Below are 13,710 nucleotides of genomic sequence, written 5' to 3' on the forward strand. Positions count from 1 at the left end.
CCAGTAGGCAGTGACCATGTTGTGTGAATCTGGCAAGCTGGGAGAATCAAGTTTTATATCTCTGACAAAAATGGTTGCTGATAAAGAGTGCAAGCTGCTATTATACACAGTCTTAACCATTATTTAGGGAAAAATAGGTGTTATTGTTGCTTTAATAATAAGAACCCTGAATGACATCTCTAACCCCACGTAACAAACATGTTTGCTCTCCGTCACTATTCTTCTGTGAGGTAACTGTGAAAGCTAAAGTGTCTTACTGGATATGGAGGTGTACAGGGCAAAGGTCTGCAGGCTAGTGAGCTCCTTGCCACGGGTCTCCTCCACACTTGAGCAGAAGATGTGTTCCCAGGCATACAGCTTCAAGAGTTTGATACCCCGTAGCAATTCATTGGTCTTCTTCAGCCGCTCGCTGGAATACTCCTGAGGTCGTCACATAAATTATACATTAGATACAATACATTAGAATCTCTATATTTGACAGGCTTACCATTTGGACAAGCTCTGGCTTTACTGCACAAATATCATTTGTATTTGAACAAAATCTGTATTTGCACAGTCACTTGACTGCATGTTATCAATAAAATAAACAAAGTAGCTCACCAATGTGCTTTTCTGTGCATCTGATAACTTGGTGGCCACAAAGTACTGCACCGGAGCCAGGAGGGTGATGACCGTGGCCCCTATCAAGGCACTTATTCCCAGGAGGTAGTAAAGGAGGATGACTCCCACTATGATCTGAAACCAAGAGGAAAATGTACTTCTGATATCAATTTTACATTCAGTGGCACTTTTGTCACAGCAAGTGATAAAGATGTGCCAGGTGTTTTTATCATCACAAGAGTCATTGGTTTTCATAGTTTTTGATGCCAAGAACCCACAAGTATGATGATCCCCCTTTCTAAAATATAAAATAAGCTATATATCGTCATGCATAAAGACGTTTAACTACCTGGAAAATGTTTACTTTTTATGTTGACACTGAAATATCATTAATAAGTATCAAGGCAGTCATATAATCATATAATCATATAATTTAATCATATAATCATATAATTTAATCATATAATCATATAATTTAAAACTTAACATTATCAAATTCTGTAAATGTGCTTAATTATTGAGTTAAACATAATAAACATATTTAACATTTTTTATTATATAATTATAAACATTTAATTAAAGTAACATTTTAACTTTTAACATAAAAAAAATAATAATAATTGGACTCAAATTTTTTCCAGACACCCTTGTGGACCCCAGTTGGAAAACATATACTTTTGTGTTGTGAAAAAGAAGAAAAAGGAGAAAAGATATGATGAATATTACATAATTAATAGTCTCACTATGGAGAAGCTGAGCACGTGGTCTGAACTACATATATGCAGCAATCAAAAAAAAAGAAGAAAAGTTGACTAAAAATAAAGAAAGAGCCTTAGGGGACTAATCAAGGTTTGCACAAAGGCAGCCAGGAGTAACCCCAAGAGCGGTGTACGTGCCATGCTCAACGTAAGGACTGACTTCCTAGTTTTACTTGATACTTCCTGCTTGTGAGACTTGTCAAATGTGTGTGTTATATATATATATATATATATACACACATACAAAAACTCTACTTTTCTGGAAATGGAAAAAACACTGTATTTTTAAACAATTAAACACTGAGAACTCTGGACATACGTGTTTTGTCTGTCATTAGATAGGATGCAGTAAATGCATCGCATTATGTTTTCAGCAACTTACAGGTTATAAAGTTTATTATAGTTTGAATTATCATTCACGATAGAAGTGTGTGGAGTTATGAGGTTTGACTGACAGTTTGAGGAGCCACTGGAGTTACAAGGTTTAGTCAAAAGCTATTTTTAATACTTTTCATTGGTTAAATATTTGCAAAACCCACAGACAGACGTAAAGGGTGACCAATTATAATAATTGAAGAGAACATTTTTTTAAATGACAAAATAGAGATAGCAATAGCGCCCGACAGTGACGATATACACACACACACAATCTGTTTTACAACAAACGTTCTCTAGGACTCTCATTATTTCATGAGTAATCTGATGACTTAATTGTTGGTGTTGTTGAATTTTTTGCTCTGCCACAAAATGAGTGTATTTTTATTACTAATATACACTAATACACTAATATCTTCATTCAAGAGCCAAAAAAAAAAAAACACCTTTCAACAAGTGGCACTATACATTTTACAAGATGAGGATTTTAAGGACAAAAATACTGTCATACACAGTGTGAAATATCAGGATCTATTTTTAGTCTGTCTAACCTCAGGAGAAACAGTCGATAGCAGAAGCAGTGAGAGGAATACTGAGTGGGTTTGCAACATTTTTATATTTTGTTTTCTTCAGCTCAGAATCTATGTGTATCCAGCTCATGTCATGCCATTCAAAGGTAGGTAAGAGTGAGCTTGTTTATGGGGGAACAAACGTGAAAACGATTGAAAATTACTGGAAATCTGTTTTACATAATAATTATTTTAGGAAGGTGACGATATGTAAGATTACATTCATAAAGAGTAGAGGAAGTTCTTTTTATATGCATTGAATAATAAAAATAATTGTAATTCAATAATATGCATTGAGTTCTGTTTGCATTCCCTGTGCATTCTGATACAGATAGAGAAAACAGAACCTGATTTCTTTTTTTCTTTTCTTTTTTTTATGTGTGTGTGAATGAAAGAAAGAGCATTCTTGCTTAAATTTGCATTAATAATGTAATCTACACAAATTGCCAAATCCAATAATTAAACAAAGGAGAGAGAAAAAAAATCCTCCTCTAAACTTGAATGAAGTGAAAAACCGAATGTGTTAAAGTGTTATGATCTACAAAACATTTAAATGGTAATCACAATTAAATGTATTAATTGACGGACCGAAATCAGGCGTTATATAAATGTATTTGTATAAATGACAGGGCAATTAAAAAATAAAGCAAAGACAAAAAACACAAAAAAGAGCAAAGCATAGCACAACAAATCAAAACAGTAACACAAAAAGAAAAATACAAAAGCAAAAAAAAAAAAAAAAAACTGCAAAGCAAAACAAATCAATTTTGCTACAGTGTTTGGTTGCCATTAGATATTGAGAATCTCTGATCTAAATAAAAGAAAAGGGCACTAACTATACATCATCCTTAGATACAGGGAAACAGATTAAGAAGTCTCTAAAATAGTTTAGTTAAAATCAGATTATACTTCAGAATGAATTGACTCTTGCTGGGATTGGACATGTTGCACACAAAATATCTTCCTATGTGGGTCAAATGCAGTTAACATCACAGATAACAAATCATGTGATGGAATACCACATTCAGCCAAGACAGCTGAAGGTTTCAAACCCATAATTACACGAGGAGGTGTGCAGTGGGGAGACGGTATGGATGCAATCCCATCATGCATTCTGAACAGATACAGTCCCATAATTAAAATACTAGAACCTCAGGCTTACCTGAACTGGCATTGCGAACAGGTTGGGACACAGGAAGAAGAACCACATCAGTTGGTTAGTGTCTATGGCGACGAGGTTGCAAATCTGGCCCACCGTCATTCCCCCCATGGACATGTTGGAGGTGCAGAGACGCATTATTTTATTGAAAATCTTTGTCTGGAAGTATAAATGAAAATCATTATTATGACTTGAACAGTCAAAAGTTCTGAATTCATTGATAGATCGATAGACCATTGTGCTGACCTGAATGGCTCCTCTCAAATTGATTCCAGTCTCGATGGCAACGAAGTAGGAGGCCTGGAGGAACGTTCTCTGGAGGAGCAGGGCGAAGAACAGGAGCACGGCGAGGACGTAAGCATTGGCGAGGAACTCCTGGGAGGAGATGAAATACATTCCAAGATGCTTCACCTGCAACACACCAAACCAATTAGTAAGTATGTGAGTAAGTACAGATAATATAATTATAACTCTATTATATAAATATATAATGTAATTAAAGATTAGAGCAGCCAGCAACACATAAGTCAATTAAACCAATGGAAAAGAAACACTGCTGACAGAACAATAAGTCTTCAGACAACTTTTCAACCGTAACAATTTCGTTTTCTCTATTAGAAGACATCTATGAATATGACATATTTATAATTGAATCAAGACGTTCAGTTATTACTTTCAGAAGTGTGTCCCCTCAAATAGGATTTAAAATTTTGTTCTTGAAACTTTTGTTGAAAATGATTCTTATCTTAATATCTACTACATTGACTGTAATAATAAATACTTTAGTTTAGGGTCAACTACTTGCTTATTAGCATGCATAATACTAGGATACTGGCTGTTTATTCATACTTATAAAGCACACATTAATGTCTTATTCAGAATGACCATATTCTACATCCCTACCCAATACCTAAACATTAGGAGTTTATTGAGGCAAAAGTCTTAGTTAATAGTGAGAATTAGACCCTAATCTAAAGGTGTAACCATATATATATATATATATATATATATATATATATATATATATATAGATAGGCAGATTTTCTCATCCATTCATAAATAAATACATAAATAGATAAATAAATACAGGGACATGATGGCCTTGGATTTTTCTACGCCATTTTTCTATGTTCATTCATCTCACATCAATGTTTTGCCATCACTAACTCTGAAGTAGATTACATCATACAAAGACGTCCAAACAGGCCGACATCCGAGAGCCAGACAGAAGGCTGTTCAACATTTTAATAATTGACAACAGAAGGCATTGCGATAAACCGCTTTGTAACACAAGATGAAAATGTTACATGAAAAGACGCAGCCATGACCTGAAGTCAGTCCCTCACTGCAACGGTTTCTATTTTTACCTTCAAAATACCTCAGAGAATAAAACAGCATGTCCTTGACTAGTAAGTAAACAACACAAATACTGAAAACCCCCCCATAAATTTCAGTGTCAGTGATGCTTTTGCTTTCGGGCCGATAAAAATTCTGTGCAAATTCTTGGTTGTTTTAATGTGGCTTAGATGGGTTTAAAAGATAGAAATGCTCTCACTGGTGGCTGAATGGTGTGGTTCTCTTTACTGAGATGGTGCACGATGCCTGAGATGCAGAGCGGGCCGGCAAAGCCAAGAAGATCCGCCAAGAAACGGTAGGTGATGCTGAGGAGCAGAGGTCTCCCGAAAGCCTGTCGCAGAGCCGTCCAGATCCACTTGGACCCCTGCGGCTGAGAGCCGTGGGGCCTCTATAGGTAACAGAATAATAAAGACATCAGCATTATTTTAGCATTATTACATTTTTATTCATGTTTTATATTAGTTTTTATATTTACAGTTGAGTTTACTTTTTAATTTTAGGGTTTTTTTTCCATTCAATTTTGTTATGTCCTTTTGTAATTTTTATTAGTTTTTTATTTTTTTTATTTTATCTTGCCATTTAGGTTTGATTTATTTTTAATTTATAGTTAAGGTATAGTTAAGTTAACTATAAGTTTAGTGCTTCAGTTAATCAAAACAAAAAAAAATTTTTCATAAAATGTTTATATTTTATTTTAATTCAGCCTTATCTCAATTAACAAAAATGTTTTTAACAGTTTTACTTTTAGTTAATGATAATAACCCGGAGACATATGGATAGAATCAAGATTTTCTTGAATGCATCTAAATTATTCACTGCACTACACAGGTGGAAGACATAATATCTCTGTCTGAACACCTAGTGAATGTGACGCAGGCGAATTCAGAAACGAGGGAGTGATGGATCCAAATGCGTAGGTTTATTACTGTAGCAAGAGAATACAAATAACTCAAATGCAGGTAAACAGAACTGAATGCAACACCACAACAGCTATAGAAAGAGAATACCTGACAAACAACATGGGAAATACTAGGGCTATATACAGACAAGCAAACAAAGGTAACAACACACCTGTGGATACAATCAATGAAACAAAAGTACTATAAAACTAAATCACAGGAAAGAGTAAACTAGAAATAAAACATAAAAGTCCAGAAAAACAGGGAACCTTCTAAGACAGGACTAATCAATGTTCTACATAGACAGCAACTCTAGCCATTGTTCTTGTCGATCTGGATGCCAAGATGTGAGTTAGCATGTTGCTAAGCTAACTATGGGCTTCTTGAAGCATAAAACATGACCAATTTTTTATTAAATTAAACAATGATATAATTTTTTTTTGTATTGAATGAGATACAAGTATATTTATAGACATATCTCTCGACTATAATTACTTTAAAATAATAGTTAAGTGCAAACTGAATGCAATGTTTTCAAACACTTAACTGCATGCTAATTGCATTTAAATGAAAATATATTATAGTTGAAATTTATATTAAATGCAATTAGCTGTTAAGCTTGCTTTTTTTATTGACCCGGTGCATCTTTATTTGTAATTTCTTAATCACTTCTATTGTCTTATATTTTTTATTCAAGTGTACTGCTGAATTTACAGATATAAACTCAAATATATTTTAGTTATACTTTATATGTGCTTTGTTATGTTAGTCAACACACCAAAATAAGTGTAGGCAAAATAAGTGTTGCCTTTAAGGCAAAACAAAATTATACTTAAATGTGTAAAGAAACAGTCATGAAAGTCTACTCTCTAAATACATTTAAGTTTTATTTCATTAATATAATATTACTGTCAAGTACAGTTTTTTAAATATACTTTTAAGATCTGATAAACACTACAAACGTTCATTGACATTCAATTCAAGCGCACTTCTTTTTTACAAAGGCGAGTTTGTCACAATACACAAGGGCCTCACATGCTTTATCAGCAAATTATATGTGTGGCAAGGTGGGTGACGTAGTTCAGTTTCATTGGCTCATTGGTACATGATTGTCACCCACCATAGCCTATTGGAGGTGGCACTGATGGTATTTTAAGGCTGGAGTTAGATCGCCTGGTGTGCGTCACGACTGGGACCGCCCATACTGAGCGCGCTGGTGTAGACGGTACGTGGTTTCTCTTGGTTTGTAGCTGTTTGGCTAATAGACGTGAGCATGTGGATTTTAAATGTAGACTTTCTCTTTTCTCAGTGCGTTTTATGCCTGGTTGGGTCATAGGCTGTCCACTGCATGTTAGGTATGTGCGCGATTCTTTTTACCTACTGTTATTTTGGCGTCGGGTGATTAATTATCTGTTTAACTCTTAGCCGTGAAATCAGTGAAAAGTCTTCCTGCATGTTAATTCATTATGAGCTGTGAGTGACCTTACACCCCGCGTGGCACGAGGAATTGCGTGGGGTAAGTGTGATTTAATCTGCTTCCTCTTTTTCACAAGACCAGTATCTAATTAAGCATTCTTCCTTCTTAGTGCGCTGAGCTGTCTCTTCCATCGCGTTTCTTGAAGGCGGAAGTTTATATCCGTTGTTAAAGGAGGATGCGCTGCTGTTTTTCCTTTCCTGCTGTTTTTGGGGCTGGTTTACATCTAGGGCATTATTAATGTCATCGTTCGTGCCCTGTTAAGTGTTTACGCTCAGGGAACTCTGATTCTGGGACCTGCTTCAGTGATCATTCGAACTGTTGCATTCATTTCATTTTTGTGTTTATGTCGTTGTTTACTAGTATTTTGTTTTGTATATTTGCAATAGTTTAAGCTTGTTATTGTAATAGTGTTTCTTTATAAATGTTTGTGTTTACTTTGATGGAAATATTTCCACTGTATTATTGAACTTAATTTGTTTTGTTTGCTTTGGTGTATTCTAGGCACTGCTGGCTCGAGGCTGGGAGGCTAGCTAGCTAGTTTGGAGTACTACAGGTGGTGGTGCAGTTGTGTGGAGTGCAGTGCTGCTTGGATTCACCTCTCACTGTGTGTGCGTGTGTGTGTGTGCGTGTTACACAAATCCACAGATAGGGTCTTCACTCCATCTAGCCTGCCCCAGCCACTGGAAAGCCTGTGTCTTTTATGTCTTTTGTTTATTTTTTTGTTGTGACTATTTTCCAATTGACATCTTTATTTTTGTCCAGTACACAGAGTATCTGATTGCGACAGTGCTTGATGGTGACCAGACATTGATTATCATGGAACATTTTAACTATTTATGATGATTTGAATAAAGTCTTTTTGTACATTGTTCACACGCCTCTCTCGGATTATTTCAGCCTACGAACCTGTGTCCCTTATTTTGGTCATTTCCCCGTTTCTTTACGGGGTGGCGTAGTCGGATTGTATTTGTTCAAACGTACTTATAACGTTGATTTTCCCCTCCCCCCTTCCTTCAGCATTGCCACATTTGGCGTATAGTCGGCAGGGTTGGCTTTCTTTTTCGGGAGAGACGTGGGTACATGTATATGGTTTGCTCTGTGTACTGTTTGTTGCTTGTTTTTTTCCCTTAGGACTGAGTTTGTGGTGAAAACATTAAGACGAAGGAAAAACAGCAGCGTATATCCAGTGAGCACTTTTCTCTTATGGTAAGTGAGATTTGTAGTTAAATATGGAGGAAGAGTTGCGAGAATTAAGAGAAATCGTAACTCAGTTGAGAGCAGACAATGACAGATTGCGGCAGGAGCAATCATTTGCTCATCCGGGTCCTAGTGGGCCGTCGGCTATGGCGTCTGGCCCCCCTCTTTCCACTCCACAGTCAAGTAATGAGGGCGCTGCCCCACCAGAGAGGTACGTTTTTGTACCACGAGATCGAAGGTGCCCAAAATTTAGTGGCAGGTCTAGTCTTGATATTGAGGAGTGGATTGAGGAGGCTCAGGCCTGTATGCAGGCCCGTTATATGTCTGCATCTGATAAAGCATTCTTCCTCTTTGACCATTTGGAGGGAGAAGCAAGGGAGGAGATTCGCTACCGCTCCGACGACGAACGTAATGATCCGGTAAAAATTATTTCGGTGCTTAGGGAGTTGTATGGTTGCTCACGGTCATATGTATCTTTGCAGGAGGCTTTCTTCTCTAGGAGGCAGCAGGAGGGGGAGTCTTTGTTGGAGTTTTCCCTCGCTCTGATCGGCCTCCTGGAGCGAGTGAAGCAAAAGTCGCCTTATGCCATGCCAAATTTTCAAGTTTTGTTGCGTGATCAGTTTATTGAGCACGTGAATGATAATTCCCTTCGGCGAGAACTTAAACAGTTGGTACGAGGTCAACCTACTCTGACTCTTTTAGACGTACGTTGTGAGGCACTTCGGTGGGAACGGGAGGGCATGCTAGGGGTTTCAAGGGGTCGTAGTCACTCGCTCCCTTCTGCATATGGTATCCAGTATGGGGTGCGGAGTGAGCCTCGTGAGAACACCGTGAGGTCTTCTCAGGAGTCCGAATTGGGCGAAGTTAAAGAAATGTTGAGGTTACAGCAAGAACAAATTAGTAAACTGACTCAAAGTATCGCCCGGTTACAGGCCCCTCAACCCCGTAGTCAATCCCCTCGTCGTAATCAGATTGTGTGCCGTAGATGTCAGAAACCGGGCCACTTTGCTAGGGAGTGTGATGGAGAACGCGTACTTACCCGTTTTCCTCCAAGTGCTTCATCACTAATGGTTAGTGGACAGCCTGACTCAACTAGGTCGTCGGAAAACTAATTCCCACCGCGTTGCAGAGCCAAGGCGTGGTTGGGGAAGAAAATGGCTCAAGTACTATTTTATCCCATTTGATGTCGTCATGCCCACATCTTCTTGTTCATATGGGTAGTGTTCCAGTGCCCTGTTTAGTGGACACAGGATCAATGGTATCTACCATTACCGAAAGCTGTTTCCAAACTCATTTCCAAACATGGGGCGTAGACCGTTTAAAGTCGTGCCATTGGCTCCAACTTCGTGCAGCCAACGGCTTGTCAATTCCCTACATTGGCTACATGGAATTGGATATTGAGATGTGTAACCGTTTGATTTCTAAGTGCGGGGTCTTGGTGGTCAGGGATCCTCCTGGGGGCATCTGTACTCAAGTTCCTGGAGTACTGGGAATGAATGTCCTTAGTCGATGCTACCAGGAGCTCTTTGGACAGTATGGCCCCGGCTTATTTGATTTTCCCTCTTCCGTGGAGGCCCCAAAATTTGTTTTACAGGCGTTACAACATTGCCATCTAGTGGGAGACCAGTCTTCTGTGGTGTGTATTGGTAGGGCTAAATTGCGGGGTCGTAAGTCGTGTCGCATTCCAGGTGGCATGCTGAAGCTAGTGCCTGCCACTTGTTCTGAACAATATGCGGATGGAACAGTGTTGTTTGAGCCTCCAGTGTCTGGATTGCCGGCTGGCCTCCTAGCCTCGCCTGCGCTGGTTAGAGTGGTTCGGGGTACAGTTTATTTGCCCATGGTTAATGTGGGGACCGCAGATGTAATGTTGTATGCAGGTGCGACATTGGGAACACTTAATAGTGTTCAAGTGGTAAGTCTGCCAGCTGGGATAACTGAGGTAGAGCCGATGAGGGTCTTAGTGCGTTCTCAGGTTGCGGAGACAGTTGCACCAGTTCAAGAACCCATTGATGCAGTTGATCTTTCAGTCCTGTCTCAGGGAGAGCAGGGTGAGGTCAGGGCATTGCTGAAGCGATATCAATCTGTGTTCTCAGCTCATGACGGTGATCTGGGTTGCACCAACTTGATTTCGCATGAGATACCACTGTTGGATGCTGTGCCCGTTCGTCAGAGGTATAGGCGGATTCCGCCATCAGAGTATGAGGTCGTGAAATCTCATATTAATCAGCTATTAGAAACCAACGTGATCCGAGAAAGCTGTAGCCCGTATGCGTCACCCATTGTGCTGGTTAGGAAAAAGGACGGTAGTCTACGCATGTGCGTTGACTACCACCAGCTAAATGCGAAAACAAGAAAGGATGCTTTTCCCCTCCCGCGCATTGAGGAGTCGCTAGATTTCTTGACGGGGGCTGGATGGTTTTCCACCATGGATTTGGCTAGTGGTTATAACCAGGTCCCCGTCAATGAAAAAGACAGATCGAAGACCGCATTTTGTACACCATTTGGCCTATTTGAATTTAACCGTATGCCCTTTGGGCTCTGTAATGCTCCAAGCACCTTCCAGCGTCTGATGGAACGGATGTTTGGAGACCAACAGGGCAGCTCGTTACTGTTGTACCTAGACGATATTGTAGTATTCTCCTCTTCTGTTTCGCAACATCTGGAGCGTTTAGAGGTTGTGTTGGGTCGCTTGGAGCGTGAGGGTTTAAAGGCCAAATTGACAAAATGCGCGTTCTTCCAGAAAGAGGTTAAGTATCTTGGTCACGTGATTTCGGCTCAGGGTGTATCTACAGATTCCAGCAAGATAGAGGCCGTATCACAGTGGCGGTGTCCTACCGGGGCCTCGGAACTGCGCTCATTCTTGGGGTTCGCCAGTTATTACCGCCGTTTCGTCCAGGGATTCGCGAAACTGGCAGCCCCCCTGCACCGTGTGGTGGCTGAGTGTACTGCTGGCAGGCCCCGGGTACGGGCTGGTAAGAGCTTTGCTGATGTCTGGTCGGAACAGTGCCAACAGAGCTTCGACGAATTAAAGGTGAGGCTTACAACAGCACCGGTGTTGGCATACGCAGATTTCTCCCTACCTTTTATCCTGGAGGTGGACGCTAGTTATGGTGGTTTGGGAGCAGTCCTCTCTCAGGAGCAGAATGGGAGAGTAAGACCTATTGCGTATGCCAGCCGCAGTCTTAGGCCCACTGAGCGCAACATGGTTAACTATAGCTCCATGAAATTGGAGTTTTTGGCGCTCAAGTGGGCCATGACCGAAAAGTTTCGCGAATATCTGTTAGGGCACAAGTGTACCGTTTACACTGATAATAATCCTCTTAGCCATCTGTCGACCGCTAAGCTTGCTGCTACTGAGCAACGCTGGGCTGCCCAGCTGGCAGCGTTCGATTTTACTATCAAGTATCGGTCGGGTAGGAGTAACAAAAATGCGGATGCCCTTTCAAGACAGGACCCCTCTGGGCAGTGTGAGGTGAATGCACTCTTGTTGGGAACTGAAGTGCCAGCCACTGTTAAGCAGGTGTTTGTGGCAGAATCGCGTCCACAAGCAACTCAAGCTGTAGTCTCTGTGTTGCCTGGTTTTGAGGGCGATATGGGCGCTTGTCAGCAAGCCGACCCCGTAATTGGTCAGATTCTGAAGCTTTGGAGACGAGGCGTTCCCCCTTCCCCAGCAGAGCGGAGACAGCTGTCTAAAGCTGCCCTCGTGTTACTCCGCCAATGGGATCGGCTGGTGGATAGAGAGGGTGTTTTGCATCGCCGTGTCTTTCGCCCAGATGGAGGTGAGGAGGGTTTTCAGTTGGTTCTTCCAATTACTCTGCGACGTGAGGTCTTGGCCCAGGTTCATCAAGGGCATGGGCACCAGGGCATTGACCGCACCACTGAGCTGGTTCGACAGCGCTGTTATTGGCCAGGCCTTGCAGCTGATGTAGCTCAGTGGTGCCGTGAATGTGAGAGATGCCAGGCTGCCAAGGACACCCAGCCTGTAGTTCAGAGTTTTATGGGTCACCTCTTGGCAGAAAGGCCAAATCAGATCTTGGCCATCGATTTCACCTTGCTTGAGCCCTCACGTTCAGGGATTGAGAACGTATTGGTAATGACTGACGTCTTTACTAAATTTACGCAGGCGGTCCCTACCCGGAACCAGCGAGCTGAAACCGTAGCCCAGGTACTTGTGTCTGAGTGGTTTTGTAAGTTTGGTGTTCCTGCCCGCATCCACTCAGACCAAGGCCGTAGTTTTGAGTCCTCCCTTATCCAGCAGTTGTGTCGCTTATACCAGGTGGAGAAGTCTTGCACTACCCCGTGGCATCCTGCCGGCAACGGGCAGTGTGAGCGCTTTAACAGGACACTGCACAATCTCCTGCGTACCCTGCCTAGGTCACAGAAGGATGATTGGGTCTCTGCATTGCCCCAGCTACTCTTCTGTTATAACACTACTCCCCATCAGGTGACTGGAGAGTCTCCCTATTTTCTCATGTTTGGACAGGAACCACGATTACCTGTAGATTTTCTGTTGGGTCGTGGTCCGGGGAGGGGTCCTGATAGTGTTAACAGTTGGGTGTTGGAGCATCAGACGAGACTGCAGGTGGCCTTTGAAGGGGCCCGGGAACAGTTGCGTCTAGCTGCAGAGCGCCGCAAGGAGATGCATGACTCTCGTGTCCGGGACGCACCCCTGAGTGAAGGCCAGTTAGTCTATCTCCGTAACTATGGTCTAAAGGGTCGTCACAAGATCCAGGACCATTGGAGTGCAGTGGTGTATCAGGTACTGAAAGCACCTGGAACAGGAGGCTCGGTATACACCATTGCACCGGTCAACGATGTGAGTAGGGTGAGACATGTTCATCGCTCTCTGTTAAAGGCCAGAGTGGGGCGGGAGCCCTTGGCACCGCCCCCAGAGAATAGGGCGTCGGTTGGCGAGGAACCACTATTGGAGGATCCTTCCTCAATGGAGGAAGTTGACCTTTTTAGGGTGGTACCTGAGACTTTTCCGGCTGCCATGGAGTCAGGGAGTCAGGGCCCCGTTTTGGCGGGCTCTAGTTCACTGGAGCCTGTGGTGGATGTGGAGGTTGAGGCTCTTGTGGTTCCTGGACCATCAGGGCAGGGCGCCGTAAGTCAATTACCCTTGACGGATCTTGGCCCCTTTGGTCCATCTTATGTGGATGGGGCAGTGAGGCGTACTAGGCGAACTACTGCTGGTCATCATTCTAACCGTAACCATCTTCCTAGGGCTGTAGGGAGGGTGGTAGGTTTGGAGGCTGTTGAGGCCTCAACTGGTTCTATATCCGCATTGTTTAGACCTTGGGATTAGGGCTATTGGAGTAAT

General features: G+C 41.6%; 1 protein-coding gene across 6 annotated transcripts in view; it reads right to left on the reverse strand.

The window, feature by feature from the left end:
• abcc8 (ATP-binding cassette, sub-family C (CFTR/MRP), member 8) overlaps positions 1-13,710 on the reverse strand; it is an 83,939-nt gene that overhangs the window by 51,866 nt on the left and 18,363 nt on the right. For all 6 annotated transcript variants that reach the window (XM_084095061.1, XM_084095060.1, XM_084095058.1 and 3 more), the window contains 5 exons: positions 5,017-5,205; positions 3,708-3,872; positions 3,465-3,620; positions 601-735; positions 258-420 (listed from right to left, as the gene is read on the reverse strand). In XM_084095061.1, coding sequence (XP_083951187.1) covers positions 258-420; positions 601-735; positions 3,465-3,620; positions 3,708-3,872; positions 5,017-5,205 — 808 coding nt within the window. The remainder of the gene's footprint in view (positions 1-257; positions 421-600; positions 736-3,464; positions 3,621-3,707; positions 3,873-5,016; positions 5,206-13,710) is intronic.

Source organism: Abramis brama (assembly GCF_963993115.1).
Source record: "Abramis brama genome assembly, chromosome: 20".
In the NCBI taxonomy this organism is placed as follows: domain Eukaryota; kingdom Metazoa; phylum Chordata; class Actinopteri; order Cypriniformes; family Leuciscidae; genus Abramis; species Abramis brama.